The sequence below is a fragment of the Ziziphus jujuba genome, chromosome 9 (assembly GCF_031755915.1).
Source record: "Ziziphus jujuba cultivar Dongzao chromosome 9, ASM3175591v1".
NCBI classification, from domain to species: Eukaryota; Viridiplantae; Streptophyta; class Magnoliopsida; order Rosales; family Rhamnaceae; genus Ziziphus; species Ziziphus jujuba.
This window is the reverse complement of record NC_083387.1, coordinates 10,756,685-10,774,129: the sequence shown is the minus strand read 5'-3', so window position 1 is coordinate 10,774,129 and position 17,445 is coordinate 10,756,685. Positions and strand designations below refer to the sequence as shown.

The following is a 17,445-nucleotide window of genomic DNA, read 5'->3' as shown; positions in this document are numbered from 1 at the left end:
AAATTTAAATACTAAAAACTTCTATTTTCCATCATAATCTTCCTTTTAAGTATTTGTATTTGATGATGAATATGACATGATGCTTTCAAAAATATCTTTCCCCAAGGAAAAAAAAAAATTTTAATTGGGCTGTCCTATAATCTCTAAGCTTAAAAAAGAATTAAAAAAAAAAACCAGTTGTAACAGTATGCCAGTACATTTAAATGATTTTGTAGATTAGTGAGATTTTTATTTAAAAAAATTACATGTCAAATTACTAATGGTAATTTGCATAAATGGCGTGTTATCATCGTTACATCAAAGAATAATTAACAGCAAACTAGAACACCGCTTAACAAGATCAGATCAAACATGCATTATGATCCATTATGAACATGGAGAAGCAATTAATATCTATCTTACAACTTTTTTCCCGTGGAAATTTAGACGCCCACAATATAAATGTCAGAACAAAGAGTCCCCACACGGCAGTTTTTGATTCACAAATGCTACAAAAAACACTCACAGCCACACAACCCCAAAACAAACACCGACTAGAATTTTCTCTTTCTAAAGATATCCCCATTATTATATTCCGTGTGCTACAACAGTATATCCAAGGGATGCTTCGCCCATTGAATTTTTTACATCTGTCCAAAACACTGTTCCACCAAAATCAGCTGCTCCAGCCTTGTGATTTTGATCAAGATCAAAACAGCCTTTGGATTCTGCTTTTCTCTTCTTTTTCTATATAAAACCCCCAATACCCATTTTCTGTTTTCTCATTTCAATCAAAACCCAGTAAAGGAAAAAGCTTTTTTAACATTACAAAAAACAGATTTCTTATTTTTGGTTCCTGTGGAAAAATGTCTGCTATGGTGGAGGTATGGATGAGTGAGCTTACAAAGCTCAGAGAGAAGGTTGAAGGAGGAGCTAGGAAAACATCTATCTTGTCAAAGACCAGAGAAAGAGGTCAAGTTAAAGAAGAAGGAGCAAAGGAAAGTAGGAAAGAGCTCAGCAAGGTGGTTCAGAAAGACTATACGCTGTCTGAAGACCCTGTTGTGTTTTTGCTTATGGACCGATTTGCACCTTTGTGATAATGGTTTTCTATGAACAAGCACTCTTGTTGGAGAATTAGTTTCTGTTTTTGTATGCATTTGTGTATATCTGTAGTGTAGTATTGAGGTTCATAATTCATAGGGCCATTTTTTTGGCCATGGAAAATGAATCTCTTTTGGTAGTTTAATGAAGTGGGAAGGAGGAGATCCTTTATTAACGTCAAATAAGTTGTATTTTCTTTCATTATTTTTTCTTAATCAAAACGTGAAGTTTATGCAAGTGATGAAGGAAAATTTTTTCTTTTACTAACAAGGGTATTCTTGAGAGTCAAATGGATTTATCATTTGAGCATGTATGATTTGGAATTTTAGCAATGAATCCAATTTGAAATCCAATTGCAACAAGCCCAAATCAGCTTTTTTAATTTGTGGGAACAAGAGCGACATGATTTCATTGACTTGGGTAATCAATTTATATAAGGGGAAATCAGAAAGGAATATTAAACAAAAAATAAAATTTAATAGGAGTGGAATTCGAATTCAGTTTCTTGAATATTAAAACTGCATCTATAAAAATAGTTACGATGGAAATGTTGGTGGTACTTTACAACAAACTTGTTACATGTTACACATCTATGCTTTATTTCCAAGGGTACAAAAATGAAAAGAAAATGCAGTTTTTCTTCTTCTGTAGCCGTATGTGTGTATGAGCTCGTGAACACATATACATATATATATATATATATATACACAACAAATTGCATTACAAAGGATGATTATGAGACTCCCCGCTTCACCGACATAGAGGAGGAATGTTGAAAAGGAAGCCCTAGGAGTCATTTCTGGTTACTAGAGGAAGAGCTTGCATCAATGCTAGTGGAAGATGCCTCATTACCATTGCGTTTAGGTTCCTCTTCAACCCATTTTAGGATCTCCCTGGCATTTTTGAGAGCTTCCTCAACAGTATCAGGCTCCAATCCCGTAACTGCCGAAACATACAGCTTTCGATCTGTTAATGTGTGGAAGAGTCTTTTGAACTTCATTGCTATGTATTGGAAGGAACGGTGAGCTAAGGGAGGGTTAGTACTGTTATTATTACTACTTCCAGGATTGTTGCTGATCACTGGATTGAACTCTCGAAACCATTCACATCGAGAAAGAGGAATTTTCTCTTCAATCTTTTCCTCAAGTAAATCATACTTGTTGAGTATTAGAAGGAAGTTTTTCTGATCAAACAATGGATGAGTAATAATGCTTTCGAAAAGTTGCTTGCTTGCCATCATCTTGTTCATGCAAACTCCATTATTATCTTCAAAAAACTCGTCGTAATCAGCCAACGAAACACAAAAAAGGACAATATCGACATCTTCAAACATGTCCAACCACTTGCAGTGTTCACCAAGGCTGCTGGGATGTATCCTAATAAGCTGGAATCTGCATTGCCAAGGACTTGATGTGAGTAACAAGCTCAAATTTAAATGTTATTAGCCATTTCTTAATCAGGCATTACAAACATTCAAGGCTTCTTATGAAAAATATTTTATCCCAAGAGAGAAAGTCAAATCTGAATTTCAAACATAAACTTTAACAGCGTCTGAAGCTTTAAGTATGAAAGACTATTATTTGTTGACAGCAAGTAAGAGATTGGCAGACAAGGATTGTTTAGATAAAAGGCCATATGAGAAAGATGATAAAATTGTTGTATTTTTGAAGAATTGAAGAAGGTGGGTGTCTTCATGCTCAGACTTAAATGCTTTAATTGAAAATTTGAAGCTATATGAAGAATTTTGTTATCAACAAATTCTTCTGTCCATGGACCCACAATTGGCAAAACATATATAGACTCCACTATGTATTTTTGCAAGTATTTTAAGCCTTAAACATGCATAAGATTTGTAGCATTGAATCTGTTGATGATTATATGTCCAGGTTGAAACTGATCTGAAGTGTAAAACAATTTTCTGCCCATATAGAGAAAGTGAATTTGCATTGAATTTATTAGTAATTAGTGATAAAGAGATTTTATCACAATTCCCTATTATACAAAAAAATGATTACAGGAGAACTGACCTCATTGACAGATCATGCTCATAAATAGATTCCAAATTATCATGTATCGACTCTGGAAACGAGAATTCCATGGACATAAGGCTGTTAGAAGAGCTAATTCCCTCAGCATACAAGATGTCCATATCAGAGGGTTCATAATCCATCCTCAAAATCTCAACAGCCTGCAAAGGACGGCATTTTTTTAAGTACACAAGTAACACAACACGTATGTCGTAGTGATTACATATAATCATTTTTTTTTCCATTGATTTTAAAATATATCAATATAGTCGTTGATGTGTCCATAAGTTTGGATGGTATTAATATTTTCATAATTGATAGTAAACAAAGTAAATTAAAGAGCATGTCCTCACCCGATTTAGGAAATATGTAGCAACTCCAGGTAGTGTTTCTAATTCATTCCTTCGATTATAGGTAGCTTGGATGGCAGCATCATTCCACAACTCCTCAATAAATGGTGCATAATCCTGATTAGCAGCTGGAAATGTGGCTTCCAAATTACCTGAAGCCATAACTTTGAGCAGCCAATCCACAAAAGCTTTTAGCCTTTCGCTAATGGAATAAATTGTTGTAACTTCATTCTGGTCTGCATTCCATGTTAGCAATTAATGAACACAGATGATACTCCAAAAATGCCAATCACAGGTCATGCAAAATGTCATCAACTTTTGTTTGTCGTTTTTTTTTCTTTTTTCTTTTTTCTTTTTTCTTTTTTTTTTTTTTATCTCACTGATAATTTGATTACCAATTTCTTGTGGATGTGTCTATCCAAGCACTCCAACTTGTATGAGTGCATGTAGTGAAAAACAGACAAGTATGAAATAACCTGCAATCCATAAAGTACCAAATGCATTCTTAAGGAGAAGATCAACACAAAAGGTACCGAGTTTCCAAACAAAAAATCATTTTAGTAGTTTATGGATGACAAGCATCGGCCTAAGAATCAAGAGCTCTCTGTATTTGTCACAAGCTGTCAGTTGACTTGAGAACCATATAGCTTAGCGGTCAAAGGAAGCTTCAATCTCTTTATATTTCTCACTATGAGAGTTTCTACTGCCTTTCGACCAATGTTCATAAAATCTTATTGTTTTCTCAGGTTGTTTGTTAGGTGGAAATTTGACATAATGCTATTCTATATATTCCAGAAAGCATCCTCAAGTATGAAGCTTTCCAGGTCAAAAGAAGAAAATAAGTATTATCAAATGGCAGCTTAGTGAGTTGATCAACCATTTGGATGACATCAACATGAAGTTCTTTCCAGGAAGCATAATATCAAAAAGGTTTGCACCTTCATATGAAACTTCAATTTAAAATGTCTATTCATAAAAACATAACGGAGAAGGGAAACAGGATAACAACAATTTTCAATGTACCTGAAGAACCTGGATCTATTACATGTCTTTTTGTCTCAATCAAACTTTCTTCTTCAAAACGTTCACGCCCTTCGAGCAGAAGAGCAAGATAGCAGAACAACTTGCTTTGGATCACAGATTTAATGTTTTCACGCTCATCTTCAGTGAAAGGAACCTTGTATATAAACTTGGCCTATAACCAGAAGGTAATAAGTATACCAAAATCAAATCATCATTCAAGTTGAAGAAAATAAAAATTTATCGAGTTTAACTGTATAAAAATGTTATCAATTGTAATCATTTGAAAGTGTTAAACATCTGATATAATGAAAAGCAAAAATGGTCATCATCAACAAATTACACTTATCAATTATGCAGAAATGTAAGGAACAAAGTTATGAGTCTTTCAGCATAGAAAAATTTATTATACATCAATATCTCCTTCAATAGATGCAGCTGTTCAAATATTGCTAACCTGCTTAAATATGGTACTTGTGCCAGATTTATCTGACCCAACTAAAAGAAGTTTTTTAAGCTTTTTTTCCTCAAAGGGAGTTGGAAGAATTCTATCCCCTTCTTCCGCTGATGGATTTGGAGGACCAGAAGGATATGGCAAAAGCAATAAAGCACAAACCAGCTTGATTCCAGTCTATACAAAGAAGAAATAGGAAGTTCAATGCATAAATATTTAGGAAAAAAAACAAATTGTTATTGCAACTCAATATGCAAATGTACCTTGTCCCATATTTTCCCTTTTACATTGTTCATTCCCTCTTCCTGATAGGACCCATCTTCACTCACCCAGTAGTTAATCTTACCTTCACACGGAACGCCTGCAAGCTACAATAAATTCAACAAAAATGACACTTTGATATCATGAAGTTTTAGAAGTTGTATGACTATAATCCACATGAAAGTTGACTATGTCCAGCATAATAACCTTCAGCATCTGGAGCTCAGCTTTAGTAATCTCTCTACCATTTATGTGTACATTTGTGTTGCCTTTGCTAGCATTTTGCTTTATGCGACCCCCGATTTCTAGATGGGCACTAATTATCTGGCAAGGTTTATGTCCTTCCTGTTTCAGTATTAAACCAGAACAATAAACAGAAGCTTAACATAAAATTACATATTATGCAAAAGAAGAAAAAAAGGAAACATCTTTCAGAGTTCAATTACACCTTTCCCCACATGCCTGACATATTGTCATACCAATATGAACCTGGTTTTAGCTTTCTTGGCGGATGTTGGCAACTCTGCAATCTCACAAGCTCTTCTTGACTAAGAGGCTCTTCATTCACAAAAACTAGATTCCCAGGTAGTTGATTCACTTTGCAAGATATCTCAAATTTCATTATCTGTACAATTTCCAAATCAGTAAGCAATCTCTTGAGCAACCTAGAACATTTCCCGAGCTTCCTTCTTCTCGTTTCATCGATCCTATAACCAATACAAGTGACACATTTTCTACCTTCAGGCATAGATCCCATTGCTTTAAGCACACATTTGAAACAATACTTGGCACAGCAAACAATGCAAACCTCTTTCTCAGTGAACCTGTTTCCTTTATTGCATCTATAACAAGACCCTTTTTTACCCCCACTTCTCTCAGCTTTAGGTCTCTCCTGGGCACTCTCAACCTCCTCTGATCGATCATATTCTTCTTCCACAACTATGTCATCGGAATTGATATCCTTGAAAGTCACAACCGATTGCTTTCTAGCATGCTGAGGACTTTCACCACCACCACCACAATCTTCTTCTTCTTCCCACTCCTTGTGAGAAAAAACCTCAGAGGAAAGACTCCTTGAGCTTGTTCCAGATTCTGTGGATTCCCAATTCTCAGGGTTCATGTAATTTTCAAAGCCCGCACCTTTTTCCACCAAACGGGAACTTCCAACACTTTTTCCATCACCACCACCACCGCCAACAATTCCTATTTCGGCAGCAGAGATTGCTGAGCATGGTGAAACTTGTTCTGCTTCCTCCTCTTTGTTGACTTTGTTCTGTGTCTTTTTTCCAATCTGACTTGTTCTTACAATTGGTTGGATTACTGGGAGGGAACTAGACAGCAGAGAAGCTGAAGCAACCGCAGCTGCAGTGGGGATTTGATGAATGTCAATGGGACGTGCCTGTGGAATATCATAAGCAACAGGAGGACCATGATACTCCATGGCAATGGAGTAGTCAAAATTAAAATCTTCATCACTATCAGCAGCAGGAAGAGGATTTGAAGTTGCAAAAGTATAAAATTTTCTCAAAAGTGCAACCATTTTTCTTTTCTCTAGCTAAAAAATTTCCCTTTCTTTCTTTTTTCTTTTTTTTTTTTTTTTTCAGCGACAAAAAAAGACACTTTTCATTCTAATACTACCTGAAGATTCCGAAGAAACTCCCACTCAACCATTAAAATATCACAAACCCATAAAGCTTAATCATTTCCTTGAGAAAACCCATCAAGGAAAAGACTAAAATAAAATAAAACTAACTGTCATAAACCCATCAATCTAAAAACATCCAAATACGAGCTAGAAACTCCAAATTCAGCAACCCAAAAGATGCAAAAGCTGAAATTTTTACAGTTGTTGTTTCTAAGTCTGATCAGACAGAGAGAGAAAGAGAGAAATGTGGAGGTGAGGGGAGACGGGGGTGACTGAAATCATCCATGGAAAATTTATTGAGAGGAGTGAAAGTGGTCGGCTGCCATGAAAGTCAGGTGAGAGAGAGAGAGAGAGAGAGAGAGAGAGGAGGCGCAGACTAAGAAAGAGGACTGCGAGGACCCTTTAGACATCCCACGCGATAAAGACGAAATTGCTTGGAATTTCTGACCGAAGCAAATACCTCCAAAAATGTTTTGATGGAAGAAGTCCAACAGATTGGTAGCTTTTTTTCTCTGCAAAACTTTCCAGGAAAACCCCTGTTCAAACTCTCTTTTATTCTTATGTAGTTGTACATTCAATACCTCTAATGACCTCGAGGGCAGTATTTCAGCGAAATGTACAATATTATATTTGAATGTATATGATGTTCGTGATGCAGAGGAGTAAAATCAGGTGTCCGCACTGTCACTTGTTTCACACGCCAAAATTTATTTGAAAACGTTGAATTTGTCTTCCCACTCTTTTCTATTTGATGGCGCAGACAATGGCCTGGTCAGACTTTGACTCTGTCTCTCTCTCTCTCTCTCTCTCTCTCTGAGCTTTGCAAAGGTGCGTATAAACCGTGTCACCGAGTTTTGTTTTTTTTTTATTTTTATAACACGGATTAATTTGTTTTTTATTATTTGAGTTTTGGTTATGTTTTAAATTTACATGGAATTAATCTCATTTTGACTTCTCACTAATATGCTTAATTTACTTAATTGTACTTAATATATCAAATTAATGATGACAGTGATCGAGGTTGATTGATTTAATCGTTTCATTGGTGACTATTAAATATAAGTGACTTCTAAATTTAATTTCTGGGCCCAAAAATAGCATATGAAGTCAATCTTTTGGAATGATTAAAAAATAATATTAATAACTTTAAAGATATTTTTTGGATTTGGATGCAAATTTCAAAGATTTAACACTTAAACATATAATCCATAAAATACGAATCTCAAAATTTCTAAGGGGGTCAACCAGTAAAGTTTTATTTATTTTTAATCCATATATATATATATATATAGCATACTATCATATCGATCATTACCCAAAAACATATATATATATATATAGCTTATCTCAAAAAAAAAAAAATACATATATATATAGAATACTATAATTTGCAATATTTAAAAAACTCCATCGGGGTTATTGCCCTTGGTTTAGACATTTTTTATGGTTCATGAATATAAGATTTCATATCATATAAACAATTTCAATGGAACTAATAATGGGAGGAATAATGATGTGGTAATTATTTAAGTTTTCGTAACTATCTCCAACTACATTTCTAGTTGACATCATAGTTCTTTATTATAAATTGAGAGTATAATTTTAAATTGTATACATGGGCAAGTTCTATATATGCAGAAAAATATTTGACAAACAAATGGCATCGAAATGAGATACAAAAACCTATATCAGCAATCTCTCCCAACAAATAAAAATAAAATAAACCATACCATTGAAAAATGTACTAAGCAATATATACTTTTTTTTTTTGGGGGGGTAAAATAATCAATATATACCACTTGGATTAAAGCTGTATCATCAACAAATTAATCATCTACTTTGATTTTATTATTATTATTTTTTTATCTAGTCCATGCACATAAGAAAAAAAATTTAAAAAAAAAAAGCACATTTGATATTCCAGCTTCCAAATTCTCCAAACTAATTAAATCTCATGCCAAGATAATTCAACCAAAACACAACCAGGAAACTCAAAATGCAGTTCAATCAATGTCTCCAAACACCTGGTCAGCTTACTTGTTCCAATGGACTAATATTTGTCCTTGCTAATAAGTCCTCTTATAAGTATCAACTATTCTAGCCGAAGTCCTTTTTTTTTTTTTTTCTTTTTTTTCTTTAATGGATTTCTTCCTTTCTCTAGTTATTTATTTGACCATATATATTTTCGACGAATATAATTCAATGCACAGCTTTTTTCTACAAGGTTTAAAATCTTCCTCGAGTATTCTTTGATTTCTTTATTATTTTATCAAAATGAGCTGACGTATTACATAAAATAAGTGGAAGGTGATCAGTGTAATATTTTTTGTTTAGGTTCTATATATGTAAGAATTAAGTATTTGTAAAGCTACTTTTATTAGTTTTGTTTTTGCAATATAGTTACTTTTCATACAAATTTTCTCTATGCAGGATAATTAACATGCTAGTTGAACATATTTCTTAGCAAAAAAAAAAAAAAAAAAAAAAAAAAACTTGCATTGAATTTCTGACCAATACGAATTATGGATTAAAACAGTTTTCATTCATTAATTTTTTTTTTTTTTTTTGCTTCCCCCGGTTGAGTGGGTGACCTCTTAACTAAGAACATTGACTTCAGCGTTCCCAGAAAATGTAGTGTTCTATGATTTATTTGTTTATTTATTTTAATTAAAGAAGTCATGTTGCATTCACTAATATTCATCGTCCTAAAATCTTTATAAATCCATACATACATATATACATACAAAACCTATGTATATAATTGTAGCCACCACCATTAGTACCATTGGAGTAGGTCAAAATTTGTGCCAAGTGGCTAAATCTGGCTAAACCCTTCTATGAATGTTATGCCTCAGTTCATCATTTTATCCAATCAACATCGAGCAGGCCCCCTTTGCGGGTTGCCACCCAACTAGTAGACTTTGACTTTAAAATGGAGAAGTTTCCAATAAAAAGAGTTTTCCAATTAAAAAAAAAAAAAAAAAAAACACTGGAGAAGGTTCAAATAATTATAGCTGTTCGGCAATATTTTCTAAAACCATTTTTATAAATCAATTTGTAAAATGAAAAAGACAAATTTGATTTTGTATATTTAGAATTTTAAAAAATGTTCGATATTTAAAAAATATTTTATGAAAATAAAAATGGTAAAATATGTTTGATAAATGTTAAATATATTATATATTTATATGAAAAAAAATATAAACCTCATGTCTTTAAAGAAATTCAAAGACTAATAAGAGATGTTCAAATGGAAAAAGAAATTTAAAAACTAATAAAAGATGTTGTGATGGAAAATCCATTACAATGTTCTAATGAGGAATTGACCAATATATTTATAGTCAATCTTTCATCAAGACATCTTAATGGATTTTTCATTTAGGACATCATTTATGAACTTTTAAAACTCTTTAAAGGCTAAAATTTAAAAATGGATTTGGAGTTTATACGAGTTTAGTAAAACATTAAAATCCTAAGAGGACAAAGTAAATGCTATCATCACTCATATAATCTTAAATCCATATTTAAATTTCAACCCTTGAAAAAATCTAAAGATTGATAAAAGATGTTCAGATGAGAAACTGAAAATACATATCTATAATCAATCTTTTATCAGGGACTCCCTCTATACTGGCAGACCTATCATTTTGTCGATAATTTCCAATTTAGCCACTGCACTAGGAGGTCGGTATGAGATTTTTTGTTCATAACTTCCTAAAAGATCGCTCATCCAGCTGATATTGTCCTTAATTTAGCCACCACACTAGAAGATTTATATGGTATTTTTTGGTCAATGCTAATTTAGCCACTGTACTAGAAGGTCAATATGGAAATTTTTGTTCATAACTTCCTAAGAGGTTACACATTCTACCGATATTATCCTCAATTTAGCTACTGTATTAGAAGATTGATATGAAATTTTTTGTTCAAAGCTTCTCAATTGATCATCCATTTTTGGATTACTCTTGCTTGACCATCCTTAATTGGTTTTTTGTTCAAAACTTTTTAGAAGGTCACCATCCTTAGACTACTCTTATCTGAGCATGTTTAATTTTACATTTCTTTCAAACCTTAAAGCATCTACTTTAAAAAGGTTTCGGTGTTATAAGAATAACTATCATTACATTCGAACCATCTCATTATCCACACCCAAATGATATGGGATTAAACACCAAATAGCTTGTCAGTACCTCTTGATTCACCCCTTTAGAACTCAGCATCCTTACTAACACACTTCTAGTGGATACATACTTTTATGCCATTTCTCGATTTATGCGTGTCATTATTTTTGGACCACTCTTGCTTGATTATCCTTAATTGGTTTTTTATTTAGAGTTTTTCAGAAGGTTATCCATCCTTAGATTACTCTTATTTGAGCATATTTAAATTTACAGTTCTTTCGAAGCTTAAAGCTATCTACTTTGAAAAATCTCGTTGTTATTAAAATAACTGTCATTACATTTGAATCATCTCATTATCCACACCTGAGTGATATGGGATTAAATATCAAGTTGCTTGTCAATACCTCTTAATTCACCCCTTTAAGCTCAACATTCTCACTAGCACATTTCCAACGAATATATTCTTTTATGCCATTTCTCGATTTATGCGTGTTATCTTTGCGCAAAGGCTATGCTAATCTTCTCTATATTGTTCCACTTATATTGAATGTCCCCAGCACTCTAATGGACTTTCCTTTAAGGTCTTCCTTATATGCCTTTGAAGCTAATATTTAAAGATAGATTTGAGATTTACATAAGTTTATTAAAATATTAAAACCCTAAAAAAGTAAAGTAAATCCTATCAAACTTATATAAACCTCAAATCTATTTTTAAATTAAAATGTTGATAAAAAATGTTTTGATGAAAAAAAAAAAATCAGGATATCCTAATAAGATACTGGCTATATATATATATATATATATAAAATAAATATTTTTTTTTGAATTTGAAATGATAAATATTATCTATTCCCTTTAATATCTCTATTTCCAAAATTTTCTAAATATATGTAACACATCTTTGTAGTGTGTTCTAAATTTATCTATATTTTAAAAATATTTTCAATTTGTTTTTTAAATTCTATAATTGAAAAAGAATTATCAAATGCATTTTTGGTCATTTTCAATTTGTAAAATAAAAATCTGTTTTACAAAATGGCCTTTAGCAATTTCATGCAATCCTTATTATTTACTTATAAGCTTTTAACCTTCAGCATTTGAGCCGGATGCTCGGATTAAAAATTAAAATTGAAAAAAAAAAAAAAAAAAGTCAACAATCGGAAAAGACAAAGAAGCTTCAGTCTGAAAATATGTTATGGCTCATGCCAAAAAATTTTAGATGATGTTCGATGTTGTTTGATCTAATGGTCCAGCCCAAAGTCTGGTCCAATAGGTATAACGTAGGGGCCAGCCCCAAGTTGGACTCAATGAAGCCCAAAATAATATAAAATTTTAAAATTTTCTTAAATTACCAAATTAAATTTCAGAATTTTAGTACATTCATATTATAAAAATATATTTGTTTATTCATGTTTAGACTTTATAATTTTCATGACCATGTTAAATTTATTTATAATATTTTTTATATATTTATTTTTTTTTATTTATAAAAATGATTATCATGCCATTCAATTAAATTCCAAACTTTCAATGCAAAAAATGAGTTTAACTTCATACGACCAAATTGTATATGAGGATTTTCATTTGAGATCTTATTTGACATAACAATATACAATCTTTTAAGATGAAATTCAAAACTTTCATTATTTAAAGTTTATATGTTTAAATAATAATAAAAAAGTATATATATATATATATATGTGTGTGTGTATATATATAGATATAAATATAAATATAGTAATTTTATCATGCGTGAAGGAGTTCAGCATATACTAGGTGGCAACATACGTATTCAAATATCCTTCATTGCCCTTGCTGTGCATAAGGCCTTGAATTCTATCGTTCAGGAGAAAAAAATTTCTACATACATATATATATATATGGCTATAAAAATTCCAAATTCGGACCGGCTTTATCTTAGGGATATTTCGTATTTGATTTTGATATGAAGATTTGAATTTATATGCATTTACTTTTTCGTTGACTATTCGTGAATGCCATTATGATGTATATATATATATACAGTTTTCCGCATAAATGTTTGCAAAACCCGAAAGAAAGATTAAAAAAAAAAAAAAAAAAAAAAACGTTTATCATATTTATCTCATCTTTTGGGTGAAATATAACACATACTTAGGATTGCAAGTAATTGGTTGATCGTTTTGTCTTCTATTAAATCTTCTTTTGACGTAGCCAATTCTTCAACCTGAAAATAATAGTATTAACGTTACTAAATTTCCCACTTGGGGTTGTCCTCAAATCATCAATTTTTTGGTACTTAATTTTCCTAAATAATATAAGACCAGTGAATTTTGCTTAATTTCTTCACCAAATTAAACAATCTATATCTAAAGTGAACTCTTACAAACTATATCAATGTACAACCATGGATATTTTACATTATTGAAGGAAATCAAAACAACACAAGATGCTCCAACCTTGGTTAGCATTTTACCAACGTTCAAAAATAAACAATATTCCTGACTCCCAAATCAAACAAAAACCCATAAAACGTAAAAATATATATATAAAAAAACAAAATAAAAAGGATAATTTCTTTTCAACTCCATAAAATGAGAATCTTTTATTTATTGTTTGTACATCATCATGGAGGCAAAATTGTTTATTCGCACGTGATCAACAATTGTGGTGTTGATTTTCAGGCGAGTGTCACATTTCTCTCTTTTCCAATCCTAACGTGGCACTCTCCCATTTGCTATATGTACATTCTTTTTTTTTTTTTTTTCCTTTTTTCCCTATTATGCTTATGTACGAAGGGGAAAAAAGAAATAGTGACGTGTCCATCAAAACCACAACAAGCGAAGTCAAGGCGGTGCCATTCATCTGACGGTTACTTTTGCAATGTCGTATTACACACCTGAACCACTTCGCGTGCTCTGCACCTTCCGTTCTAACTCGCTTTGGAAAAAAAAAAAAAAAAAAAAAAGCAAATATATTCACAATTCACCAATTTTCTTTTTCGTTTTTTTTTTTTTTCACCATTTTCATCAAACTTCCCCCTTTGCTAGTTGCTGCCCCACTAGTAGACTTTGATTCTAAAATGGAGAAGTTTCCCCAAAAACCCCAAAAAAAAAAAAAAAACAAAAACAAAAAGGGATAAAATTCAAACAATTAGGCTGTTCGGCAATATTTTCTAAAACCATTTTTATAATTCAATTTTGTACAGTATTTTCTAAAACCATTTTTATAATTCAATTTTGTAAAATGAAAAAGGTAACTTTGATTTTTTATTTTATTTTTTTAGAATTTCAAAATATGTTTGATATTTAAAAAAATATTTTATGAAAATAAAAATAGTAAAATCATGTTTAATAAATGTTAAATATAATATATATTTATATGGAAAAGTATAAATCTTAATCATTAAAAAAATTTAAAGGCTGATAAAAAATGTACAGATGAAAAATGTATTAAAAATCTAAAGATTGATAAAAAAAAATGTCTTGATGAGAGACTGATAATGGATATCTAAAGTTAAATTTTCAAATTTCAAATGTTGAAAAAAATCTAAAAATTGATAAAACATGTTCTAATAAGAGATCAGCAATAGATATCTATAGTTAATTTTTTATTAGGATATTCCATCTTTATTAAAGGACCTATTATTCTTTGCAGATAGTTTCCACTTTAGCTTTAGGACCTCAGTATGAGATTTTTTGTTCAAAGCTTACTAAAAAATCACTTATTCTTGTACTACTCTTACTTGAGCATATTTAACTAGTTTTTTTATTCAATGCTTCTTAGGAAGTTATTAATCCTTGAACAACTTTTATTCAAGCAAGCTTAACTAGTTTGGACTACTTTTGCTTGAGTATGCATAACTGGTTTTCTATTTAGAGCTTCTTAAGAGATCATCCATCATTGTTTTTTTTATTCAGAGCTTTTCAGAAAGTCATTCATCTTTAGACTACTCTAATCTAAGTATACTTAACTTTTTTTAAACCTTGAAGTCAGTCATTCTAAAAAGGTCTTTGCGTTATTAGAGTGCTATATATTTAACCATCTTTTGATCCACACCTGAGTGATATGGAATTAGAACATCAAGTAGTCTTCCAGTGCCTTTTGTACCCATTCACATTAGTTATCACACTTCACCTCTTTTAAAGTCTAGCATTATCGCTCGTGCACTTCGAGCTAGGTACATGCTTTGATACCATTTCTCAATTTATACGTATGCACAAGGGCTATGCTAATCTTTTTTGTATCTTTATACTTTTATCAAATATCTCCGACACTCTAATAGATTTTCCATTAGGACCTCTATTATAAGTCCTTGAAGCTGATATTTAAAGATAGATTTTGGATTTACATAAGTTTATGAAATATTAAAACCTTAAAAGAGAAAAATAAATCCTATCAAACTTATATGAACCTTAGATTCATTTTTAAATCCAAATGCTTATAAAAGATGTTTTAATGAAAAAAAAATCAAGGCGTGCTAATGAAAAATTGGCTATATATTATTCCCTTTAATATCTCTATTTCCAAAAGTTTCTAAATATATGTAAAAAATCTTTGTAGTGTTTTCTAAATTTATTAATATTTTTTTAAAAAAAAAATCAATTTGTTTTTTAAATTCTATATTTGAAAAAGAATTATCAAATGCATTTTTGGTCTTTTTCAATTTGTAAAAGGAAAATCTTTTTGACAAAATGGCCCTTAGCAATTTCATGTAATCCTTATTATTTACCAAGAGGAATTTTTCAGTAAACATGGTGTATTTGCTGATTTGGTACACATAACCATTTACAAAATGCCACATGTATTATTAGGTACATCAGAGAAAAAAAATCCAAATCAGCATTAGTCTTTTACTCCATCAGTTGCCACTTTCTTTATTCCGTCTTCTTCTTTGTTCTATAGGCTATACACTGCGTCTTATTCACCCAAAAAAACAAAAAAGGCTATACACTTCCTCTTGGATATGGATCATCGCTCCAGCACTAATAGCTTTTTCTCAACTTTGTGGGTGGTTCTCTAATATATGTGAAACCCAATCTAATAAATTATGCCATTAAGATAATAAGATGGTATTAACTGATAAATAATGGAAACAAGATTGTTTGTGTGGAGGCAGTCATGAAAAATGCATTTTGGACTCCCATTAATGAAGGATGAAGGTGTTCTGCAAATTTACAATGGGAATGTTAAGTCTTTGACTGTTGTTTATGGAATCGTATATTTGATTGTTAAAATCAGATCCTCATACTTTTCAAACAAAAATTAAAAAATGATCACCTCTTTTATTGGTCTCGTAAAAAAAAAAAAAGAGAATAAAAATACACATGTAGCTGTCTATTTGGATTCTTTAATATGATATATAATTAACAGTACACATATTATGATATAATTGGCTATGTGTATCAACTCAAATGCCATGTCCATACACATTGTGTACTGAATAATTCCTCTAGTTACCAATAGATCTAAAGCTTTTAACCTTCAGTATTTGAGACGGAATGATCGGATTAAAAATTAAAACTAAAAAATAAAAATAAAAAATCAAAATAAAAAATCAACAATCGGAAAAGACGAAAAACGTTCGGTCTGAAAATATGTTATATGGTTCATGTAAAAAAAAATTTAGATGGTGTTCGATGTTGTTCGATCTAACGGTCCAGCCCAAAGTCTAGTCCAATAGTTTGACATAGGGACCAGCCCCAAGTTGGATTCAATAAAGCCTAAAATCATATAAAATTTTAAAATTTTCTTAAATTTTATTAAATTACCAAATTAAATTTCAATTGATAAGAATTTTAGTACATTCATATTATAAAAATATATATGTTTATTCGTGTTTAGACATTATAATTTTCATAATAATGTTAAAATTACTTATAATATTTTTTATATATTCATTTCTTTCCTAAAAATGATTATCATGCCATTCAATTGAATTCCAAAATTTCAATGCAAAAACCGAATTTAATTTCATACAACCATATGAATATGGGGGTTTTCATTTTAGATCTTATTTGACATAACCATATACTATCTTTTAAAGTGGTCCGGATGAAATTCAAAATTTTCATTATTTAAAGTTTATATATATAAATAATCAAAAATGTATGTATGTATGTATGTATGTATGTATGTATGTATAGATAAAGTAATTTTATCATACATAAAGGAGCTTAGCATATACTGGACGGCAACATGCATATCTAAATATCCTTCATTGGATGTGCACCTTGCTGTGCATAAAGTTTTGAGTTTCATTGTTTAGGAGAAAAAAATTCTCTCTCTCTCTCTCTCTCTATATATATATATATATGTATATATATATATGTATATGTGTGTGTGTGTGTGTATATATATCCGGGTATAAAAATTTCAAATTCAAATCGACTTTGTCTTTAGGGATATTTCTTATTTCATTTTGATATGGAGGTTTGAATTTATATGCCTTTAATTTTTAGTTGAATATTCGTGAACGCCATTCTGATGTATATATGTACAGTCTCCC

The 17,445-nt window shown here is 31.0% G+C and overlaps 1 protein-coding gene and 1 pseudogene across 1 annotated transcript; both read right to left on the bottom strand.

The window, feature by feature from the left end:
- Positions 1–1,549: 1,549 nt before the first annotated feature.
- On the bottom strand, positions 1,550–7,348 carry LOC107435565 (extra-large guanine nucleotide-binding protein 1). Its single transcript, XM_016047199.4, has 8 exons — positions 5,641–7,348; positions 5,400–5,537; positions 5,195–5,299; positions 4,935–5,108; positions 4,481–4,652; positions 3,461–3,693; positions 3,108–3,268; positions 1,550–2,471 (listed from the first exon to the last, which is right to left on the bottom strand). Exons 1-8 carry the CDS (start codon positions 6,730–6,732, stop codon positions 1,874–1,876), a joined length of 2,673 nt encoding a protein of 890 aa, XP_015902685.3. The 5' UTR covers positions 6,733–7,348; the 3' UTR covers positions 1,550–1,873.
- Positions 7,349–11,418: 4,070 nt separating this feature from the next.
- Positions 11,419–11,528, bottom strand: LOC112489446 (U6 spliceosomal RNA; annotated as a pseudogene).
- Positions 11,529–17,445: the final 5,917 nt, after the last annotated feature.

Excerpts from the sequence above, each read along its gene's own strand:
- LOC107435565 (XM_016047199.4), bottom strand. The coding sequence starts at position 6,732 with ATGGTTGCACTTTTGAGAAAATTTTATACTTTTGCAACTTCAAATCCT. Across the intron at positions 4,653-4,934 it reads CAAGTACCATATTTAAGCAG|GCCAAGTTTATATACAAGGT; the intron begins GTTAGCAATATT and ends TTCTGGTTATAG. Across the intron at positions 3,694-4,480 it reads AATAGATCCAGGTTCTTCAG|ACCAGAATGAAGTTACAACA; the intron begins GTACATTGAAAA and ends CATGGAATGCAG.